Below are 25,013 nucleotides of genomic sequence, written 5' to 3'. Positions count from 1 at the left end.
GGCTTTCTTACATCCTGCAACGCCTTGTTCAGATCCAATATGCATCTCTCTGTGTGTCTCTTTCTCGCTCCTCTCCATTTTCTTTGTGCTTGTCTGTATGTTTGAATCTGCAAGTGTGTGCGCTACGTCCCTGCATTATTACATTAGTATTGTCTGACCAGAGGGAAGAGAGGGCACCAAAGGGAGGAGGGAGTCAGAGCAGAAAGGGAAAGACAAACTGTGACCGGTCGCTGTGTGATCCAAATGGACAGGCGGTGTAGACGCACGTCAGAGTGTTTCAGAGCTACCGCGCAGGAATGTGTGAGAGAGGAGGAAGTCTGTCAGGTAGAGGGTTTTCTTCCTGGATGACTCATCCTGTCTCAGACTGTCTTGGGTGACAGTCTGTGACGAGCAGACAACCATTTTGGTCATGCTGAACCACACAGCACACTTAGCTTGTCTTTTTTGTCTCCACTACAACAGAGCTCGTCATTTTTGACAATGTGGTGGTTCCGTGTTTTAAAGGGCCTGCATGGCAACACTTCTGTTATGCAGGGCAATTATTTTACCGTTCACCTTCATGTTCTCCTTCAAATAGGTTTGAATAATCTGTGGGGTTTTGGTTACAACCTGTTTGACTGTTCATGTTGGTTGCCCTAACCTATGTGGTAGCAATGTTGCCAACTTGCCATGAGCAGAGATATCAGCGACTATAGAACTTATGGCCAGTGCTAAAATAGTAAAACTGATGCTGTAATAAACCTTAATTTAAAGAAGACAAAGCATGCTCATCTTCAGGTTCATACTTGTATTTTGGGTTTCTGCTAAAATAGTGTACATGATTTAACGTTAAAAAAACACATGATTTTTCTCATACTGTATGTCTGAATATACCTGTATTCACCCACTCTCTGAAATGTTCTGTTTTAGTGCCTGTCCTTTTTGTTTAAGTTTAAGACCAGTCTGCTCTTATTGGCTTGCGAGAAAAATATGGCACACCTTTTAAAGGGGTGATAGAATGCAAAACCAATTTTACCTTGTCATAGTTGAATAACGACAGTTCAGTGGGTAAATAGGACATACATAGAAGCTCAAAATCCCATTGACACCCCTTTACTATGAAAATCTCATATTTTGAAACTGCCGCTGAAAACGGGCGAATCTCAACAAAGCTGGAAGTTGACGTAAGCATCCCAAGACCTGTAACTTTGTCACGCCCATGGATACAACTGACCTGAGATCAGGTAGTCTTCTGAATCTAGGTCACGCAGATCTCTGCTATTCCATTACAAAATTCACTTCTCAAACTTTTTTATGCGAGAAATCAACTATGTAAAGCTCAAATATGGGCCGTTTTACGAAAATTGATGGCTAATTGCAAATTTTGTCCGACTGTGTGTCGGAGTTCGGAGAAAATAACTTAGCCTTGTGGTGACGATCACATTGAAAAATAAATAACAGTAATTTCTTATACTGCACTGTAACTTTTATTCGCGTATTTTATCTCTCAGTTCTTTAAATTATTATACTTGTACATTTTATTCTTGTTTTTAATGTTTTAAAATTGTTTTAAATTTTTTTCTAACTGCTCTTTAATGTTTTATGTAAAGCACTTTGAATTGCCCTGTTGCTGGAATGTGCTATACAAATAAAGCTGCCTTGCCTTACCTTGCCTTGGGTTGCTACATCGCCGCCCCACCTGTCCTCCTTCACAGACCCCGGCCTGCTGTGAGCTCAATTGAGCTCCGTCACGGCTGGCAGCCCGCAGTGCTCAATACACGCGCAAACTCACCCTTTCTGGGTGACTGGACTACCAAACGCCACTGCCCTGACAGAGCTACAGGGCCTGCAGCTCGCTGTTCTCCCTCCCCTCTTCCTGCTAAATGGCCGGTGTGTGACTGAGAGCGCGGTCAGCGAGCTTGTTACGCCTGCAATCTCTCACCGCAGGTTCCAGTTAATCTTATAAGGGATATGTGTGTTGAGTTATTTAAACAAACAATCGTGGAAATAAACGCCTCTTGTCCGCGAGTCTCATTGATAGAGTCCATCAATGAGAGCTAGCTAGCCTCCTCCTAACGAGACCTCTGAAATTCACAAAAATGCATTAAATTGAAATCGGAAATTGGAAGTGTTAGCTAAGCTTTGTAAGACCTTGGGGAACCTGTAATATACATGCCGTGACGAAATTCAAACTGTAAATATACTATAGTTATGCTGAAAGTGTAGCTAGCTAGCTGCGATATTTTCCCATTGTATTGAATGGGACATCTAGCTTGCTGGCTGCTCCTCCTAACAAGTTCATAAAAATGCCTTAAATTCAAATCGGACTGTTAGCTTTTGTTAGCTTTGTAAGACCTTGGGGTAGCTGTGATATAAGTGCTGTGACAAAATCTGGGTATGGAGCCCAGGGGGCTACCACTTTCTCGTCAGACTGTGTGGAGCTCTTAAAGTCCGACACGTCTTACCAAATTTGCAATTAGCCAACCATTTTTCGTAAAACGGCCCATATTTCAGCTTTATATAGTTGATTTCTTGCATAAAAAAGTCTCAGAAGTGAATTTGGTAATGAAACATTGCAGTGTCTGGAATATGAGATTCTGTCGCGTCTCTAATGTGTGTGTATGGGGATTCGCTCAACCAATCAGCGCGCAGCTCATCTAAATATTCATGAGCATACCATATTTGGAAGAAAAGCTCTTGTTACAAATAGGGCCAAAACACAGGGATGCATAAGGGCCAATAAAATATCAACCAGGCCATTTTCAGCCCAACCAATGTTACATACCCCATTAGGAGACCATAAGGAACAGTGTGAAATACCCTATATAATCATTCTATCACCCATTCTATCACAGGTAGTTCTTTAGCTGTGGTAGTTCTCAAGCCGTGGGTGGAGATACTCAGATTGGGGGTGGTATATTCTAATGAGCCTGCATGTGACATAGGAAGGTGATCCAAATCTGAATGGCATATCATACATACGTTTAATCCCATGTTTTCTGATCAAAGCAGCCCACACAGAACTGACTGGGTTGTCTAATTTCACAGTTTGTGGGTGGGTAGGCACTGCAGATACCCAAATGTATGTGCACAAGCACTGAACTTAAGATTTTGATGATACGTCCCCTTTAAGATCCCCTGTGGAGTTTTAACCGCTAGCGGCACTATGGATCGTCTCAAGGCTACACACACTGTGCTTTTGCAAGAAACAGTGAAAACATGCATTTGTTTACAAGAAAACTCCACAGGGTACCTTTAAATGGAGTGCAGGCAGCACATGGTGCGGCACGTATGTCATTGAATATTTATCAGCTAATAATCAAACAGCAGCAGCCACTAGTGCGGCTAAAGATGGAATAATGCTTCCCATGGGGAATAGATAAATACAGATATCTGGTTGGCCAGCTTAATAAAAGCTACAACACAGTCTTTAGGGTGTAATTAATTTCTGTCAACATCATTCAGGCCAAATTTACATGTTATCTTAGGACAGCTTGCAAGTGTAGGCAAAGGCAGCACAAAAGCTATTCCATTTGTGTTCAGCAATGACAAGCCATGTAAATGTATATATGTTGGAAACCATGCCCAACAGGCACAGAGCTGAACTGTGTCAGTTGGGTTTTGGGGTGCACCCTCTGATAAAGGTATACATTATTCACCCTAACAGGTGCTGCAAAACAAAAAAAATGAGAGTGAGGCGGGTGTCAGACACCTGACAAGAAGTTTAATCTGGCAAAAATCAATCAAAACACCTGTGTAACGTTGATCGGTTCGAATGCCAAGAACATTGAGTTACCATATTATTGATATGCAGAGAGAGGAATGTTTTTTTTGTCTTTGCTGCACTGTCTTACTTCTCTTTGTGTGTGTGTGTGTGTGTGTGTGTGTGTGTGTGTTGTCTGTGTGTCTGTGTGTGTCCCAGCAGATGTTATGGAGGGGAAGAGCGCCATTCTGCTGGGCATGAGTCAGTGGAACTCAAATGACCTGGTGGAGCAGATTGAAACTCTGGGACACATGGAGGACCAGTCACATGGTACACACTCTACACACTCTACACTCTATACACACACACACACACACACACACACATCTTTATAATCACACTCATGAGTCACTGAATGATGTTAATGGTGGCTAGACTGTGGATGAATTGTAGCTTCTATTTAAAGCTACATTAAGTCATTTCTGACCTCTAGGGGGCTGAAAGAGTAAAAAAACAACAACCCTGAATTAATCTTATCGAGGTGTAATGTGTACAAGCAAAGATTTTCTTACTTTAATCTCCATTCAGACCCACAGTAGCCCTCCAGCTAAACACCTCGGCTGTGTGATTGTGGTTACTACTACAGGGTATCAGTGAGAAGATGGATTACATATTAGGTAGGTCCAGTTTAAAGACCTGTCAAAACATAAAGACATTTATTCTTCTTTGAGGCATGTTTTATCATCATGTTAGCAATATTTCCTGCAAAGTCAACTATGTAATTAGAACAATGCATCAATTCATCTTACCTGGTAGGAACATTTCCCTGTATTTGACTGTCACACAGCACATGGCCCGATATTGTTGCACTGTGTTTGGACGAAAGTTGAGCCAAGATCCACAGGGCGCAGGACATGTGTGTTACAGTTCTTTTTCAATTGCTTAAGCACTATTTTTAAAACAGAGACCGGTTTTTCAAAACACTCCACCCAGTTACCAGAACACCTCAGACCCTTAGCAAAATGAAACACTCTTGCAAAAACTATACACTAATTTATAAAATAGGTTGCTAACCTAAAACACTTTTAACAATTCTACTTCTCAGTGAGTACTGTAAATGAAGTACACAGAGAAAGTGCAAATATACAATAAGTTCACCAAACACTACACAAGACCAATGCTGCTGACTAGAAAATATCATTTATTTCTCTCCATATACCCAAATCAGTCAACATGGAGAATCAACAACAACATGTCCCAGTTTTCATACAGCTACTACAGAAGTGTGCATACCACTGTTAGCTCAGCAAACAACAGACAAACAGAAAATACTGGATCCAGTACAGGTTACAATTACAGTAATAAAACAAATCGATCTGAAAAAAATCTGCTTCTAGGTGTGGTCATGTGACAGTCAGCACTTTGGAATTGCAAAGAAGTGACATCATGACATACTTCTGTATCTAATGCATACAAATGTGTTTAGTGTTTTGCAAATCACTGTGTGTATTGTTTTGCAAATGTGTGAGGCTGACAATGTGCTGCTAGTGGCGCACATCTGGGCCAACGTTTTGCTCCTTGAGTGTAAGGTTTTCATAATTGTGTAATACTTTTGATTTCAGTGTGTGAGCAAAACAAACGGTATTGTCTGTCTGGATGCAGCATATCCAGCAGCAACACAGCAACATGTGTGTCTTTAATATTTATAAGCATTTTAGTTATGGCTCCGTCCACCAACTCCTGGGGAAGTGGTTCCAATCATAAGATTAAGACATGCTTTTTTTGATCCCGCAAGGGCAAATTATATTTTTCACTCTATGGTTAGTTATTACACACATTACACACAAGCTGGAAACACACACACATGCCCAAGACCTATACATTCACTTATGGAGAGATAATAATAAAATTATAATAATAATCAAAAGTGAAAAAGATTGTATGCATCTTGCTTGCAGAGGGTGAACATTTAGTTATTGATGCTTTAGATGAGCGTGAATCAATGGGAGCACCAGATTAACATAACAGGGGCTGAGATGTGTTTCCCGCTCAGTGCTTCTTCACTGACCAGACTACGCACTCTCTTCTTGTCCGATTCCTTTCCTCAAATAGGTTAATGAGGAAATTCTGTTCATTCAGCACAGAAGTGCCTCATTAACCTAACTTCTGTGCTGAATGAACAGAATTTCCTCTCTACTTGTTTTCAGTTTGAATTTACATCTACCCTTCCTAAATGCTCTTTTTTTAAAGATCCGGAGGACTAACATAGTTTCTCTTTTTTGTTTAATTGGCCAAAGATAAAATCCTGCCCCCTGTTACACAAGCCAACAGGTGATAACATTGTGGCTTTTAATTAGATGGCAGCAGAGAAACAATCAGAATTAGTTTCACCATATAGAGCAAAATCATGATAATAACATGGATTCCTGTGCTTCACAGCTCCTCTGGCGGTCCTGTGCTGATAGCATGGCACTTGTTTTTTGGTTCTGTTTACTGACAAAGAAACCGGCTTTCGTCGTAAAGGTCAGCGCTGAGGTTTGACAAACTGCAGTGGATGCTTTTAATCACTGCACTTCAGTGGGATTGTCGTCTGGTCCTGTAGAGATGAAAGAAGCCGCTCCTGCAGGGATGCTGTGCTAAATCGGGTGGTGGTAACTGAAGAAGTGGGTACACTGTGAATATTTTAGACCCCCCACACATCCCATCAAACAAACCACTCACGAAAAGCAGTAATGACCTGTAAAGTGGTCCGCTGCGGCAGCAGTACAAGTCAGATTTATCATAGTGCTCCAGAGCAGGTCCAGTGCCTGGAAGAATGAAGGATTAAAGTCTATCTTAAAGCTTTAATCTGGTGATATTCTACATTTTGCCCATGAAATCAACAAGACATTCATCCTACTAATTAACATATAGAATATGGCCAGTTTAATTCTTACACACAATACACTACTCACATGTCATGTTTTTCCAAAGAGTTAGAAGACTAAGTCTGTCTTAGACATATCAAGTGGGTATCTTCCAAAGTCATTGGCCCTCATTTATGAAACGTGCGTACGACCTTAAACAGGCATAGGACGGGCGTACGCCGATTCCTACGCAAAGCTCGGCATTTATCAATTTGAACGTGAGCGCAGGCTGCGATAAAATCTCACGTCTGGTCTGAACTCGTGTACACAAGTTTTGGAGTCAGTGTGGACTTGCACTGCGACGTATAATCAGTTTAACAGGAGAAGGAGAAGTCATCAGTTGATCACTTCTCAGCAATGGCAGATCTGGCTCTTTTAGAAGACCTCTATGTGCTGGTACAACAGTGCACACGTACACACATGGACCACGGTGGAGCACTTCATCGGATTGTTTAAGGGCAGATGGCTTGCATCAGCGGGGGACCCTATACATGCCAGAAAAAGTCTGCACCACTGTTTTAGCCTGTGGGGTTCTGCACAACATCTCGCAGGAAAACTGGGTGCCATAAATGTAGCGATGGAGCCAGATGACCGATGCCCAGAGAGCAGTGTCCAGAACAGCCCCAACTGGGGGCTATACCAAGGAGACAGGATGTTATTCCTCGCTTTTAAAAGGTAGCCTATAGTGTTATGTTTGGCAATGATATTCAATACAGGAAACATGAGCGATGACACGCACTCTCCCTCACAGCTGTTGCCTCGTTCTGACTCATGAAGACAAACACGAGTAAAATACAAGACACTGCATAAACTCTGCTACCATGTGTTTATTTAAATATAGGTACATCTACATGTAGGCCTAAGAGATTGCAATAGAAGCCTGTATATTACTGTTAGGACTATAGAATACATGTGTCAAGGATGTATAAATTAAATAGGCTAAACTTCAGCTGGAGTCCGATTTACTACGGCAACACTGTTGACCGCATCGGTGATCTCTTCCCATCACGCATTCTTTCTACAGCCTTTAATACCAGTTTTCTGGCTGCCAAAAAGTACACACGTTAGTGTATATGAACCTGAGATATCAGGGCTTCAATCTCCACCTCTGAAAAGTGCCGCTTCTCAGCCGGATTACGTCTCGCCATGTCGTAAATTGTAGGGGCAAGGCCTCAAAACCGAGAATATATGTTTGAATGTACGAATGATTGGTGTGATAAGAATGTTTAATGAATCACACGGGAAGCGTGAGATGGTCGTCGTAAGATGATTTCTGCGCTCAAATCTGCACTGGTTTCTACGTTAGGTTGATAAATGAGGGCCAGTGTGTTTGTAGTACAAAAATGTATCCCTGAACAGTGTTTTTACGAACCACAACTTTACTGTTTAGTTTCAGTTTGTTTTCGGCCTGAGCAGTCAGCTGTTTACAGAGGAAAGAACCCTCCAAAAATGAACTGTACGCTGCGTGCTCAGCACCAAACAGCAGGCATATAAATGTTATGACTAGCTGGTGAACACAGTGGAGCATTTAGCAGATAAAGACTCAGATCTTTTTCTGATGAGTTACAGCGCAACGACTTAAATTCATCAGAAATGCACCACAAATATGACTCTAAATGAATGCTAATGTTGCTTTGTGTCTGCTGAGAATGTAAATATGCAACATTTTACTCCATTACTAACAAGGTGTCTGGGGTTGGAGCTGGAATGCACATCAGTGGTGCTTGAGAAGTTGAGTATACTCAGTGCCCATTTAAAGAAATAGTCCTGCTATAGACCACTTGGGATATGTTACCTCAAATGAAGTGTGTGATGTATGTGGAGATGGAGTCTGTTGGGGTCTGAAGCTGGCATCTACCCATATTGGGAGATGCTGAACCGAGACATTATCATGTTGTCATACAGTGTCTGTTCTGTAAAACTGTATGTGCTTCCAGCATCTTCCACCCTCTTTTTTTATCTTTTATAATGTATGAAAACATTATGAGTACGCTGGCCAATCTTCTTTATGAAATAGAGACAAGGGTTAGATGCTTCTAATGTGATATGATCAGTGTGAAGCTGTGTCTCATACAGCAGATGATTTTTATTTCAATCACACCTCCCCACTGAAATGGCAAAGCATGTGTGCAAACACAGTAATAGTGCATAATTTGTTTTCCAGAAAACGTATAAACATTTAAGACCCACTGGCATGGAAAGAAAATACTGGACTGCTGTTTCCAGTACACTTTTACGCTCATTGTTTAATTAATTTAATTATTTAATTTAATTAATAAGTAATGGTTACTAAGTAATCACATTCTCCCTCTCTCCCTTTCTCTTTCAGTCAGCCTAAAGTTACAACAAACTTGCCCAAAATAGAAACACTCCCCAACACGGTGCTGGATACAAATGTGCAAAAGCCTGCTGATGTTCTTTGGTTCGTTGTTTACATCCTGCACTCGTGGGGGCACAGGATTATTAAAGACATAAATTTAGCTGAGCGAAACGGATCTCAAAGCAACACCAACAATAGCTGCTGCAACAAAAGTGATTGAGGTCATATGGGAATCTTGAAAATTATTATAAATGGAGGTGAACATATTCTCTACTAAGGTGAAGAAAGTGAAACAATAACAGAATTGGGTAATGTTTTAAACCTATTGTGCTGCACTGAGAAGTTGAGAACCACTGTGCTCAAAGATGTGGTTTCTTTTTAAATTATTGTTGGTGTATATTTAATGCAGTATTAGATAGTTCTACACTGTAAAAAAAAAAAAAAAAAAAAAATGGTAAAAGTCTGGCCAAACACTTAACACTCAAATTACAGTAAAAAACCTTACATTATTTTACAGGAAAATTCTTTTTTTAAATACAGAAATTTCCTGTAAATATTTTCTGTATTTTTACAGTCTAACTATTGTAGAATTAAAAAAAATTCTTGTTATAAAACATTTCTAGAATGTTAAACAAATGTATAAATCTTTATCAAAACTAAAAAATATGGCAAAAATACCTTAAAATTACATAATTTAAATTAAAACTGCTGTTTTCATACGGTTTTCTTTGGTAAATTCACAAGCTTATCCAATCCATCCACAAGAACTCCCTGTTAAAGTACAGATTTCTGGATGTAAAACACACAAAAATTACATAAAATGACTTTCAAATACCCTCCTTTAGATGTTTATTTTATGATTATCCAATCTATTTATGGTAAATTCCTGTTTAATACTGTTTTTTTACTGTACAAAAAAGAGAAGATAATGGGATAATACCTTCCAGAAACATTGTAATAATAGTCAGTACTTTATATAAACAATATTTGAGAGTATTTACAAGCAACTTTCCAATATATCTACATACTTTTAACATTGATTTATGTTTTGTACTTTAAATAAACATTCATTTATAGTTATAGAAGGCAACTCTCCTATATATTTACATACTTTTACCATTAATGTATGTTGTTTACTTTAAATAAACATTCATTTATAGTTATAAAAGGCAACTCTCCAATATATTTACATACCTTTACCATTAATATATGAGGTTTACTTTAAATAAACATTATTGTTTTAGTTATAAAAAGCAAATATCCAATATATACACATAGTTTTACCATTATTGAATGGGTGTTCACTTTATATAAACATTATTTGACAGTAATAACAAGCAACTATCCAATATATATATATATATATATATATATATATATATATATATATATATATATATATATATATATATACTTTTACTATTAATATATGAGGTTTCTTTATATTACATTGTTTTATAGTAATTTAAAAGCAACTATCTGGTATAGCTACACTTATATCGACTTTTCCTCATTGAAGTAGGGGGTTTACTTTATATAAACATTTTTTGACAATAATAACAAGCAACTCTCCATTATATGCACATACATGTTTATTTTATATAAACTTTGACAGTAATGACAAGCAGCACTAATATATCTACAGACTTTTCTTATAAGTGCATGGGATTTACTTCATAAACATTATTTGACAGTAATTACTATTACTATCAAATATATGTTCACAATTTCCTCATTAGTAAATGGGGTTTGGAATGTACAAAAACCAAAAGGGCTATGTAAAAGTGCATTTGCATCAACTACTTTTACACGCAATAAATATATACATTTTGGACAATGTTGTAAAATGTCAGCAGAAAAATATATATATTTCTGTAGATTTTAAGATGTATCATAACCAGGAAGTATCATAAAATGACCATTTACTGCTTGTTTTACAGATAAATGCACTATTTAAACAGTGCTATCCTTAAAGTTCACATATGAATAAACTTATGGGAGCAAAAACTGTCTGGTACATTACATTATAGCAAAAGGGGAACTATGGGCAATTTGGGAATTCATACGTGTGTTCAAAATGTCAGTAAACATTAAAAAACTCTCCAAAATCCAAAAATTCAAATTTGTGATGTCATCTGATATAATGTCAGGAGCTTTTTCAAAAACAATGAATTGAGAAAGATTTTAAAGATGACACTGAGAACATCCATGGGGATTTTCGGAGGTAACGGGTAGATTTTCTGTTTCAGAAATGAAACGCTAACATAGAATAAACATAATTTGTTTTTGTTTTATTCTATAAAATTAGTTTCACATTCATTGTCTATGAAGCAGCTTAGTAAACAGATGACATCATAGTTTGAGTCTTACATTTCTGGTTTGTGGCTTTGTGGGAGAGTAGCTCTTAATAAAAAATATCAGAGGTGAGATTAAAGGCTGTTGCACACCAGGGACGTTTTTGCCATGCGATTATTTCGCATGTCAATATATTTTTTTGAACTGTTGTTTTTGTCACAAGTAGTGTTCACTTATGAGGATCACCAAACAACAACACAGAGGCTGCTGTCTGAACTACAGACTGTACATCAGCTAACTTTATTACTCCTTTCAACCTTTACAAAGGCAGTACATTCTTTCCATTTTTAACTTTCACAATAAGCCCGAGACATATACTACGCTGTTTTGCAGAGGGAATTCAATTAGAGTTGGAGGAAACTCAATAAATAGCTTACAGTAGCTTAGTGTTACAGCTTTTCCTGGGACGTACCCAAAGCTAACCTCCGTCCCTCCACTCAGCAGTCTGGAAACCAGACAGGACACCTTTTGGTGATTGTGAGGAGCTGCTACATTTATTTATTCTCAAACTGCAGAATCTAGCTGCTGTACAATCACTTCATATCTTCACCACTAATCGTTAACTCTCCTCTGCTCCGACTGCTCTCTCTTTCTCGTCCGCTCACATCACATCTTTCGTCAATTTCTTTCTCTCTTCAGCATCTGTCCGACTGATATGGTAGATGAGCTGGCGCAAATATCCAAAACCTTTATTGAAAACTGTGGCAAATTTGCACCGCTGTAGGTGTGAATAGTTTTGATGTGAAATATTTCCAGCGATTATTTTGCATATTGGCGTCGCTTATTCGTCACGCCCCTGGTGTGTAACTGTCTTAAACGTACAATATGTAACTTTCTGCCGCTAGACCAAAACAATGGACGGTAAAACTGGATTTTTGATGACGTTGGGAAGTTGCGTGGAATTATGGGAGTTTTTAGTGTTAAACACCTTCGCTGCCGGTTAGAATGCATCAGTTCACGGACAAGTTTACCCATTCAAGTTCATTCACGTTACGTTTATTCATGTTATTGTAATAAAATAGCTGCAGTTTCCCCAACATTTCCCCTACGTTTTTCTTGATTAGATTTTTATTTGTAGCTGACCAGTTAGCTAATGAGCCAGCAAGCTAACAGTAGCCAGCAGCTAAAGCACAAAATATTTCACATATCAATGTCACCTTTTGGATGGTTTCAACACCGGGGCGGACGGGGTTTGTTGTAACGCTAGCTAGCTACTAAACGAGGCTGAGAGACGGGTGTGGGTGGGGATTGTCGGGGAAATCTCCGCAATAGCGAGCCAGGACGTTCGATGCCTGTTGTGCAGCAGCAGAACATCTCCCAGCTACCCGGAATGATCTCCCCTTCACTTTTCAGTAATCTTAACTTTTCGTTTTGGTGCTTAACTCACCTTTTGTCGGGTTAATTTAGCTAACCGTAAAGACAGCTAAACGCGAAGAAATTCGGCAGGGACGAGATTTTCGGCACATACACCGGTAGCGCTATGGAGATGTAGCTAGCTACCGCTATGGATGGCTGCTGTTGTGACTCGGTGCTGGGTCTGATATGGTCTGTTTCCCGACGTTTAATTAAACTGCCGTTAGCATCGTAAGCTCCGGGCACTGGAGATAAGTTCTGGCCGGGGGATGCTGTAATGAAAGTAGCTGGCTGATAGCTGACTGGGGGCTAACGGTAACTAGCTAGCTATATGTCCCAGGGCTGTTGTCAGCTGCCATCCCGACTGAGTCTCTCTGCGCCGGGGGAGTGAGGCAGACAGACCGGGGTGTGCTACTTTGGCTAAATTAGCATTAGATTAATCGTCTATCTATACAGCTAACGTTAACGTTACTAGTGAAGTTATTCGTGGGTTAACTCAGTCCTGTTAGCTGTGGTCGAAACAGTCATACTAAAAATAACTTTGTTAGCGTGTTGAACGATGTTGTAACCTCATAATGTTACCCACAAAGCTTTAGCATCAACGTTAGCTAGCACATTGTAGTAACGTCAAGCTGGTATCGATATTGAACTTTCAAAATAGATAAGGTCTCTGTTGTATTACTGTGATAAAAAGTGGGATGTAATTAATCACAAAATGATGCTGTATGGCAAAAAAAGCAGTATTGCGGTTACAAGTATTTTTTTTTCTGTGAAATTGTATGATTTACAATTACTCCTGAACGTATCATGTTCTGACCATGGTTCTGACGGATGTTAGAGTAACTGGAGGGTGAAAGGTTATATGACGCCACAGACGGGCGACTAAAGGAAACGTGCCGTGTCTAAAAATAAAATAACAGATTTCTCTGGGTTTGACATTTGGTGGAAACATTTGGGATAGTGTAAGAACACAACTCATAAAAATATATAACATAGGTATGGTCATTTTTAGACATTTTAAAGCAGAAATGTTACATATTGTACCTTTAAGTCACACGTGTGTAAGTCACAAGTCTTAACCTTCAGCGTCTTGAACAAGTCCCAAGTCACTGTGTTTAGACTCAAGTAAGGCTGTACCAACAAAAAGGGTGTAACCTCTTGGTTGTTGTTTTTTTGTACAGACCAGGTAAAGCAGCCGTTAACAATGCAGGGGCCCGTTTCAGAAAGGAGGTTTAACAAACTCTGAGTCTAACCCTGATATCTGAGTTGATTTACCCTGAGATGGGAAACTCTGAGTTTTTGAAAAAAAAAAAAAAAAAATGTAATGTAACACAAAAAATGTGCTGGGATGTAGAGCATGTCAACAATGGGAGACGTTAGTGATACGAGGATGGCTAAGGTTAGGTAGGCTACATAACTGATAGACTGGGAAGAAAAATGATAGCGCTCAAATAAGAAGTTAACTAAAAATTAAAATGTCGGGGTTTCAATATCATCTCCAGACGTATGTTTAACTCCCTGCGAAGTAATACAGCTTCTTCATCAACGGGATCGTCGACAAAAGGAAATGCCATGTTCGAGAAAAAAACGTTTCATAGTTTGCCTAACATGGTTAATAAACCAACCATGTTTTTTTATTCATGCAGGTAACAAACTAAAATGCGCTTGATTAAGACTGATAAATGAATGATGAAATAAAAGAGCACTTTGTCAGAGGGAGGAGACTGAAAGGAGAAAACCTGCTCCCGACCAGGCTAGGTTCACAGAGTCCGAGGTTAAGTTACCTCTCTTTCTGAAATGGAAAACCCAGAATTACCCTCATCTCAGGGTTAGCAAACTCACGAGTTTTCACTAAACCTGCTTTCTGAAATGGACCCCACATGTCATTCGGTACCTCCTTCAGCTGTATGTGGGTTTGTGAACTCCTTTGCTGCTCCTTCTTAGATTCTGCTGGGCTCCCTCTTGCTCTGGGCTATCCTTTTCTCAGCCATCTGATGCACGAGTCTTCACCCAGGCTATTCAGACCGTAAAGCAGGTTCTCAGGCTGGCTGTGGGACAGCGGTCTGGTCTGTTGACCCTTGTCAAACTGAACACAGAATGAGAGCCATAACATGGGTGAGACAGATGTGGTATGGTACAGATGATAACGTGTGATACTGTATGGTGAACATCTATTTACTTTAGCTTTCTGTATCTCCTTGATCTTCTTATCTTGGTATCCTCCTTTCTTCCATCTTGCCTAAACAGGGTTTAAAGAATTAGGGTGAGATTTGAAAATGGCTGTAATAGTACTATACATTTTTTCAGATTTATTTGTGGATGTTTCCCAGCACTGACCACCAGCTATTTATTTTAGATTTACAGCAAAAATGAAACTTAAAATACATTTCATTACAGACTAAGTGCAATTGTCTGGAGGGAGAAACACTTATAAATAGAGCCGGTAGCCTACAGTATATCTTATTTCTCAGTTTGTTCAATTCCCTGTCCATTTATTTTTATGTGGAAAGCGAGAATGGAAAGACAGAATGATAATGTTAATTTGGACACACTGAATCACGAGTGAAAATAACGATCACATTCACAAAGCAGAGTCTCCGTTTAATGTCATGTTGTAACTTGTTACACTTGTAAATCTTAAATGAAGCAGGGATAAATTGTTAATTACAACGTGTGGTTCACTGTTCATAAAGTAGAACCAAGGTAAAGTTAGTCAGCTAAGATAGATAGCTTATTGAAAATTGAGGCATAACCTGGTAACGTTAAACGGCGGTTTTCCGGTTATAAACAGTGATGTTAACTACCTAGCGTTAGGAGCAACGGAGCGTTATAACGTTTCCTCAATTACTAGTTAGTACCCAGCTAATCAAGCTGACCTGCTAAACTGTCTACTACTAACCTTACGTTACTTAGCATGTTAACATTAGCTACGGACCTTACAAAGACAGGTGGCAGTAAGGGCCGTTACAGAGTCAACGCGAGCAACGCGAGCAACGCGAGCAACGCGAGCAACGCGAACAAGCAACGCGAACAAGCAACGCGAGCGACGCGCTCCCTTTCATAGTCTAAACAGCGGACGCAAGTAGACGCAAGCGACACGGACGATGCGTGAAATGCAATACACCGCCCACGCAACAGTGGGCAGCAGAGTGCTCCACGGTGTTCGGTCGGCAGAGCCAGACCCTCCCGGAGAGTGGCTCTCGTCAGGGAGCAGCTGGCTGGCTGACTTCTTTTTATCAGATGCTGGCGTGTTTCCCCACCAGTACAGTGTACTACGATTGGGTAGCACTGACCAATACATTTAGCAGGTTTAGCAAGGTTTAGCAGGTTTTAAAAATATATAAATACATTTGGGTCTCTCTCTCTCTCTCCTGCTGTACGCTATTTCAGCCTCTTAAGGAGGGAACACAGCATAGACACACACACAGAACGTTGATACATACCGAAAAATGTGACTCAGTAGTCCTATGTTTGATGAATTTGCTCTGCTAAGTTGATTCAATATTTTTTGATAATGTAGAATATAGTATCCTATATTTAAATATAGGGCACTACTACAATACATGCAGTGTCGCCCCCAACCGACAACGCATAGTATTGTCTTGCGCGCGCGTCGCTTATCAAAAACTAGGACGACACACGGGTGGCCGGGCGTGGCGATGCGGAGCCTTGCGGACAGACGCGTAACGGCCCTAACTGAAATACGCAATAATGCACCCCACCTGTCAAAATAGGAACTTAAGGGGTTGACAAATTAATGCAACTCATAGATATAGTCAACTCCACTAGCTAGTTAACTGTTATATATTTAGCTAGCTAGTAACATTATGATTAATGCATGGTTCACATTCAAGGCTAAAATTACATAAGGACAGTCTTATGTAGGCAGCAAATGCAGACCCTCCCGATAGTTTTAAAATTGTGAAACGATGTCAGGGAGCAGCTGGCTGGCTGACTTCTTTTTTAAGTGATCAGATGCTGGCGTGTTTCCCCACCAGTACAGTGTACTGTGTCGAGTTTGATTTAGGTAGCACCCATGACCAAACACATTTAGCAGGTTTAGCAAGGTTTAGCAGGTTTTAAAAATGCTGTGGTTTCTAATTGTTGAGGTCCATGCAATTGTGAGGGTTTTGCATGTCCATGCAGTGAGGGTGCATGTCAGCCTCATTCAATGCATTAAACGGGTATGGCTGGTCCTACCTGTCTCAGTACCTCTGTTAACCCCTCTTCAAATAACTGCAAAACTAAATACAAGTCTTACTCTATGGCTAGAATTTAGTAAACTTGCATTAAGAGATACTGGACTTGATGATGTTTGACAGCGATGATGTTAAAACACTAACACACAGTATGTATGAGACCACATAGCATAAGCTAAAATGGACCCTACATTATACCAATATTTACCCTCTGAAGAGTTTACTGAAAGTAAACCTAATATATTAATGATTAAAGTACAGTATATTAGATGGGCAGCACGGTGGCCCAGTGGTTAGTACTGTGGCCTCACAGCAAGAAGGTTCTGGGTTCAAATCCAGGCCTTTCTGTGTGGAGTTTGCATGTTCTCCCCGTGTCTGTGTGGGTTTTCTCCGGGTTCTCCAGTTTCCCCCACCACTAAAAATATGTTCTCCTCCCCCTCCCTAACTAGCTGATGTGTGGTGAGTGTTCTGGTGTCTGGCGTTGTAAGGCTGCCGTGCATCACCAAGGTGGGTGCTACACATTAGTGATATTTTCTTTTTAACACTTTACAATATTGTTTATAAAGTAAACCCTTATACATTTACGGGGAAAATCCTGTAGAGATATTGAAGAGTTAATTTAATTTATATAAAGTAATGACTATAAAATAATGGTTCTGCAAGTTATTATCATATATTGTTTTTTGTACAGTAGAAAACCAGTATTAAACAGGAATTTACTGTAAATTGATTGGATAATCATGTAAAATAAATGCCTAGGGTTAGTATCTTAAAGCTTTTAAGATACTATTAATGGGCTGTCAAATAGGGTAATTTTACATTAATTTGACATGATTTTTGTGTGTTTTACATCCAGAAATCTGTACTTTAACAGGGAGTTCTTGTGGATGGATTGGATAAGCTTGTGAATTTACCAAAGAAAACCGTATGAAAACAGCAGTTTTCATTTAAATTATGTAATTTTAAGGTATTTTGCAATATTTTTCAGTGTTTGTACAGATTTATACATTTGTTTGACATTCTAAATATGTTTTTTGATTAAAATTCTTTTTAATTCTACAGTAGTTGCACTGTGAAAATACAGAAAATGTACAGTAAATATCTGTATTTTAAAAAGAAATTGTTTGTAGAATAACATAAGGTTTTTTACTGTCATTTCACGGTAAGTGTTTGGCAACTTTTGCTGCCAGACTTTTTACCGTTTTTTAACGATTGTTTTTTAACATTTTTTTACATTAAATTTAAGGTTTAACTGTAAAAAAACAGAAAGATGCCTCAATTTTACAAACCGTAAAATTATGTTTTTTTTTGTCTTTTTACATAAAATTCAATGTAATTTAACTTTCAAGACCATAAAGCAATGGAATTATCCTGTTAAATAACTATATTATCTCATTATATCAATTTACAGACTAAAACCGTAATTTAATGGGTTTTTTTTTTAAATAAAAGTATTTTTCTGTATTTTAATGGCATTAACACTTAATGTGGAAAAAACGGAAAAAATCCGTAAAATTATACAGTGAATTCCAGTGAAATAACTTTTTTTTATTTACAGTGTAGAAGGGAGGTGACAGGAAATGAGGGAAGGAGAGAGGCAATAAAAGTCTGCATGTGGATTCGAACTGGACATTGATTAGTGTCTTAACCCCGAAATCACAGGGGCGCCCAGTGTCGGTATGTCTGAGGGGAATTTAGAAATTGGGTTGCCATGACATAGTTTGTCCAAAAGAGAAATGAGCCAAGTTTGTGTTTTTAACTGCAAAATGTCCCGCTCGGTATGAACAGTATGCTGTACAGTACATCATCGACATATTATCATTATCTCATAAATTTGACACGGAGAACTAGAAAACAGTTGCCTCTTATCACATGCTGCAGAAATGAAGCAACATTAATATTAATTTTGAAGTTGTATTTCTGACCACCTGACAAGTGTAAGTCCATTATTCACTCTCTTTATGCTCTGTTTTGGTCTTCATCAATATCTGTCTCTTTAGCTGGTAAATGCTCTGTGTTCCCAGGTATACTGTGATGTTTAAGTGTCATCTCTAAAATCGCTCTGGTAAATGAGGTTTGACAGCTACAGCTACCCATATGCTTAATTACATCCATCCATCCATCCATCCATCCATCTTCGTCCGCTTATCCGGTGTCGGGTCGCGGGGGGAGCAACTCCAGCAGGGGACCCCAAACTTCCCTTTCCCGAGCAACATTAACCAGCTCCGACTGGGGGATCCCGAGGCGTTCCCAGGCCAGGTTGGAGATATAATCCCTCCACCTAGTCCTGGGTCTTCCCCGAGGACTCCTCCCAGCTGGACGTGCCTGGAACACCTCCCTAGGGAGGTGCCCAGGGGGCATCCTTACCAGATGCCCAAACCACCTCAACTGGCTCCTTTCGACGCAAAGGAGCAGCGGCTCTACTCCGAGCTCCTCACGGATGACTGAGCTTCTCACCCTATCTCTAAGGGAGACGCCAGCCACCCTCCTGAGGAAACCCATTTCGCCGCTTGTACCCTGGATCTCGTTCTTTTTCGGTCATGACCCAGCCTTCATGACCATAGGTGAGGGTAGGAACGAAAACTGACCGGTAGATCGAGAGCTTTGCCTTCTGGCTAAGCTCTCTTTTTCGTCTAACGGTGCGATAGATTGAATGCAATACCGCACCCGCTGCGCCGATTCTCCGACCAATCTCCCGCTCCATTGTCCCCTCACTCGCGAAAAAAACCCCAAAGTATTTGAACTCCTTCACTTGGGGTAAGGACTCATTCCCTACCTGGAGAAGGCATTCCATCGGTTTCCTGCTGAGAACCATGGCCTCAGATTTAGAGGTGCTGATCCTCATCCCAACCGCTTCACACTCGGTTGCGAACCGATCCAGTGAGTGCTGAAGGTCACAGGCCGATGATGCCATCAGGACCACATCATCTGCAAAGAGCAGCGATGAGATCCCCAGCCCACCAAACTGCAACCCCTCCCCACCCCGACTACGCCTCGATATCCTGTCCATAAATATTACAAACAGGATTGGTGACAAAGCGCAGCCCTGGCGGAGGCCAACCCTCACCTGAAACGAGTCCGACTTACTACCACAATCCACAAAACACATGTAGACCGGTTGGGCATACTCCCAGGCTCCCTCCAGGATCCTTGCGAGAGTGAAGAGCTGGTCCGTTGTTCCACGACCAGGACGGAATCCGCATTGTTCCTCCTCAACCCGAGGTTCGACTATCGGCCGAACCCTCCTTTCCAGCACCTTGGAGTAGACTTTACCAGGGAGGCTGAGAAGTGTGATACCCCTATAATTGGCACACACCCTCTGGTCCCCCTTTTTAAAAAGGGGAACCACCACCCCAGTCTACCACTCCTTTGGCACCGTCCCAGACTTCCACGCAATGTTGAAGAGGCGTGTCAACCAGGACAGCCCCTCCACACCCAGAGCCTTGAGCATTTCTGGACGGATCTCATCAATCCCCAGGGCTTTGCCACTGTGTAGTTGTTTGACTACATCAGTGACCTCCGCCTGGGAAATCGACGACAATCCCCCATTATCCTCCAGCTCTGCCTCTAACATAGTGGGCGTATTAGTCGGATTCAGGAGTTCCTCAAAGTGCTCCTTCCACCGCCCTATTACCTCCTCAGTTGAGGTCAACAGTGTCCCATCCTTACTGTACACAGCTTGGATGGTTCCCCGCTTCCCCCTCCTGAGGTGGCGAACAGTTTTCCAGAAGCACTTTGGTGCCGACCGAAAGTCCTTCTCCATGTCTTCTCCAAACTTCTCCCACACTCGCTGCTTTGCCTCTTTCACGGCAGAGGCTGCAGCCCTTCGGGCCCTTCGGTACCCTGCAACTGCCTCCGAGTCCTCCGGGATAACATATCCCGGAAAGACTCCTTCTTCAGTCGGACGGCTTCCCTGACCACCGTGTCCACCACGGTGTTCGTGGGTTACCGCCCCTTGAGGCACCTAAGACCCTAAGACCACAGCTCCTCGCCGCAGCTTCAGCAATGGAAACTTTGAACATTGTCCACTCGGGTTCAATGCCCCCAGCCTCCACAGGGATGCACGAAAAGCTCCGCCGGAGGTGTGAGTTGAAAGTCTGTCGGACAGGGGCCTCCTCCAGACGTTCCCAATTTACCCGCACTACACGTTTGGGCTTACCAGGTCTGTCCAGAGTCCTCCCCCACCCTCTGACCCAACTCACCACCAGATGGTGATCGGTTGACAGCTCTGCCCCTCTCTTCACCCGAGTGTCCAAAACATACGGCCTCAGATCAGATGAAACGATTATGAAATCGATCATTGACCTTCGGCCTAGGGTGCTCTGGTACCAGGTACACTTATGAGCATCCCTATGTTCGAACATGGTGTTCGTTATAGACAATCCATGAGAAGTCCAACAACAAACAACCACTCTGGTTTAGATCAGGGAGGCCGTTCCTCCCAATCACGCCTCTCCAGGTGTCTCCATGTGTGCGTTGAAGTCCCCCAGCAGAACAATGGAGTCCCCCACTGGAGCCCCATGCAGGACTCCAGTCAAGGTCTCCAAGAAGGCCGAATACTCCGAACTCCTGTTTGGTGCATATGCACAAACAACAGTCAGAGTTTTCCCCCCCACAACCCGCAGGCGTAGGGAGGCGACCCTCTCGTCCACCGGGGTAAACTCCAACACAGCGGTGCTCAGCCGGGGGCTTGTGAGTATCCCAACACCCGCCCGGCGCCTCACACCCTGGGCAACTCCGGAGAAGAAAAGAGTCCAACCCCTATCCAGGAGTATGGTTCCAGAACCAAGACTGTGCGTAGAGGTAAGCCCCACCAGATCTAACCGGTAGCGCTCCACCTCCCGCACCAGTTCCGGCTCCTTCCCCCACAGAGAGGTGACGTTCCACGTCCCCAGAGCCAGCGTCTGCCGCCTGGGTCTGGTCCGTCGAGGCCCCTGACCTTCACTGCCACCCATGTGGCATCGCACCCGACCCCAACGGTTCCTCCCACAGGTGGTGGGCCCATGGGCTGGAGAGATGGGAGCCACGTAGCTTGTTCGGGCTGTGCCCGGCCGGGCTCCGTGGCAAACCTGGCCACCAGGCGCTCGCCGACGAGCCCGCCGTCTGGGCCTGGCTCCAGACGGGGGCCCCGGGCTTCCTCCGGGCAGGGTCACTCCATCTCTGCCTAGCTTATTCATTGGGGTTTTTGAACCCCTTAATTTAAATTAGCTTAATTATCTCATTCTTAATAAAATATGAGAAGACTGGATCAGATCGTGGTGTTGTAATCATCAGGAAACTGAATCCACTACCCTTTCATCTCTAACCATGCATTTCCCCCCCGACCTCTCTACACTTTCATTCCCTTCCCATAGCATCACCTCATCATGTTCTTATATTTCCCCCTCTCTATCTTCCTACATTCATTACACCACAAGCCACTGGTGACTGTAAACACTTTCCCTCCCAATATAGGCAACAGTGATGGAAACCTCTGTGACAGAGAGGAATGCCTAGAGCACAACTGCCCCTTATTTTCCACTCTGCTCTTTCTTCTTCATCTCTTCTCAGTGACGTCCTGTGATCAGACTTCAGCCATCACTCCAACGCCTTTCAGGCTCCCCATCTGTTCACTGTGCAAAACACTCAAATCGCTATATGTAGGCTGTGTGAAGGAAAGATAGTCTCGCACACTCGTAGCCACGATGCAAAGAATGATTTAATAATTCACCAACATTTCGACATGACATGACATTTCTTCAATACCCTGAAGAAGACTGTAATGTCGAAACGTTGGTAAATTATGAAATCATTCTTTGCATCGTTGCTATGAGTGTGCGGCTGTCTCCCTCCCACCTGTACCTTCATCGAGTTCAGCACCTCCTCCCTCTCATCCTAAAAGTCGTGCTCTTTTCATGGCCATCTTTCCCACTTCATTCACTGATTGATGCTGTATAATGTAGTCCAACTTGAAATAGCCGGCTGACATAAACAAAACCTACTGACTCTGACTTGGCTGCTGTTCCTGGTGTGAGCTGCCAAGCTGGAATAACATTAGCTAAAATGGCAACATCATGGGAAACATGTTCAGATGACTAAGTGATAAGTCCTGCCCAACAACCTAACACAGACCAAACAATATTATATGGTAAGAATATAATTCCACATGAAGTGACCCGGAGAGAAATATATTACCCATTTCCTCAGAGCACAACAGCTCCGTCTTCTGCATGCCCCCTGTAGCTCTATTCAGAAACACATGCAGAGAGAGAGTGGCGAAAACAGAAATTTAAGGTCTGAGACTCATTTGTATTCTGCCCACCGCCTTCCCTTGGCCATTTTTAGCGTACGATGCTCGCATAGGCACAATCACTTTAAATTAATGTTTCTCCTTTTTGTCTTTCTCTTGAAAACAAAAACTACGTAGAGAGGCTTAGAAGCTGCAATGACAAAAGCAATTTCTCTGCAGAATTATAATAAAAGACAGCAAAACAAAAAGGTGGAGTGGTGAGATAATGATGTGATCAGATGATAAGAGTATTGTTCTACCTCTGATATCTTATTTGTACAGCCCTTTGCACCTTTGTTGTTAAAGAATCTTTCTCCTGTGTGTGTATTTCTGTGTGTGTCTACAGTATATGCCTATAACGTGTGTGTAAGTCTGCATTTGTGTGCATATGTGCGTGTTGGTCTGGCAGGATATGAAGTAAGAAATGCTGTGTGACCCCACATTGAGAGCACGTAATCACACCAAACAACACTGTTGCCGCCTGGAGCTCCAGCGGGGCGAGGCAGGGTGAGGAGGGGAGAGAAGGGGAGAGAAGGGGAGGAGGAGGTAGAGAATGACTGTATGAAATGACAACAAACAAAAAATTGTGGTAACGCCACGTAGCTTTCTCCTGCTGATGGTAAACACTTGTCCTTGACCCTTTAGAAATGATGATCAAGCGTTGCTGTTGTTCGAGTTTATGTGACGCAGAAATGGATCTATATCCCGTAAACTCTAATAATTACTTAGTTTTATATGCTATGTGCTGCATTAACTTAGTTTCTCTAATTAAATCTAGTTATTCATATAATAAGTATACTACTGCAACCTATGCCCAGGATCCCTCCTTTATTGCCCTTTTTCACATAAAAGGACTTAGAGAATAGACTTCACTCGATAACCAATTTTCCTTTTCCAAAACCGATACCAAAACATTGAGTATTTGTTTAATATGAAGTGCCATTTTAAAATATTCTTGGTAGTCAGTGTTCCATATCTGCATTAAAGCGTAACTCTCGCCAAAATGCAACCTAGGGTCTTTTTGTGAATGTACCTGAGTCAAACTTTCGTTTAAAAGCATATTTAGGACGGAAACGCCACTTTTAAGATTTACCGTATTTTCGTTTTTCGGTCAAATGGCCTTTTGAATGGAAGTGATAGGGGCACTTTTATGCTAGCCTCAAAATAGCTATTTTTAAAACACTAAGAAGGCTCGACACAACATGAAACTTTTCTCCAAGTATCACCAGGGGCTCTACACTTGTGAAAGCGTTGACAACATTGTTTGTGTACCCAGAGTTTACTAAAAAGAAAGGTTTTGAACAACTCACACGTAGCTCTTGTTGTTTCCGGCTGCAGCCATTTTATCAGTCAAAAACAATCGATTTCCGAATGCAACCTAACAGGGAGGAGAGTAAAGATGGAAAGCTCCTAAAGCTTAGTTCCATATAAATGCACGGATAAGTCGTTGTTTTGTCGTTATTGAAAACCAATATTGACCTTGTAGTTGAAAAAGGAGCCTCATATGGAGTCTGTTCATTCGCATTCGGATATCGACTCGTTTTGACTGCCGAGGTGGTAGTGGCTGGAAACAACAAGAGCTATGGTGAGTTGTTCAAAACCTTTCTTTTTAGTAAACTCTGGGTACACAAACAATGTTGTCAACGCTTTCATTAAAGTGTAGAGCCCCTGGTGATACTTGGAGCAAAGTTTCATGTTGTGTTGAGCCTTCTTAGTGTTTTAAAGATAGCTATTTTGAGGCTAGCATAAAAGTGCCCCTATCACTTCCATTCAAAAGGCCATTTGACTGAAAAAGGAAAATACGGTAAATCTTAAAAGTGGCGCTTCCGTCCTAAATATGCTTTTAAATGAAAGTTTGACTCAGGTACATTCACAAAAAGACCCTAGGTTGCATTTTGGCGAGATTTATGCTTTAAGGCAGGCAGTGTGT

At 41.4% G+C, this 25,013-nt stretch overlaps 1 protein-coding gene across 1 annotated transcript in view; it reads left to right on the top strand.

The window, feature by feature from the left end:
• Positions 1–25,013, top strand: part of pitpnm3 (PITPNM family member 3) — a 140,962-nt gene that overhangs the window by 38,833 nt on the left and 77,116 nt on the right. Inside the window, exon 3 of the mRNA XM_028574362.1 lies at positions 3,905–4,012. Within this exon, the coding sequence (XP_028430163.1) occupies positions 3,905–4,012 (108 nt within the window). The remainder of the gene's footprint in view (positions 1–3,904; positions 4,013–25,013) is intronic.

Source organism: Perca flavescens, chromosome 3 (genome assembly GCF_004354835.1).
Source record: "Perca flavescens isolate YP-PL-M2 chromosome 3, PFLA_1.0, whole genome shotgun sequence".
Lineage (NCBI taxonomy): Eukaryota > Metazoa > Chordata > Actinopteri > Perciformes > Percidae > Perca > Perca flavescens.
This window is presented reverse-complemented; position numbering and strand designations above follow the sequence as displayed.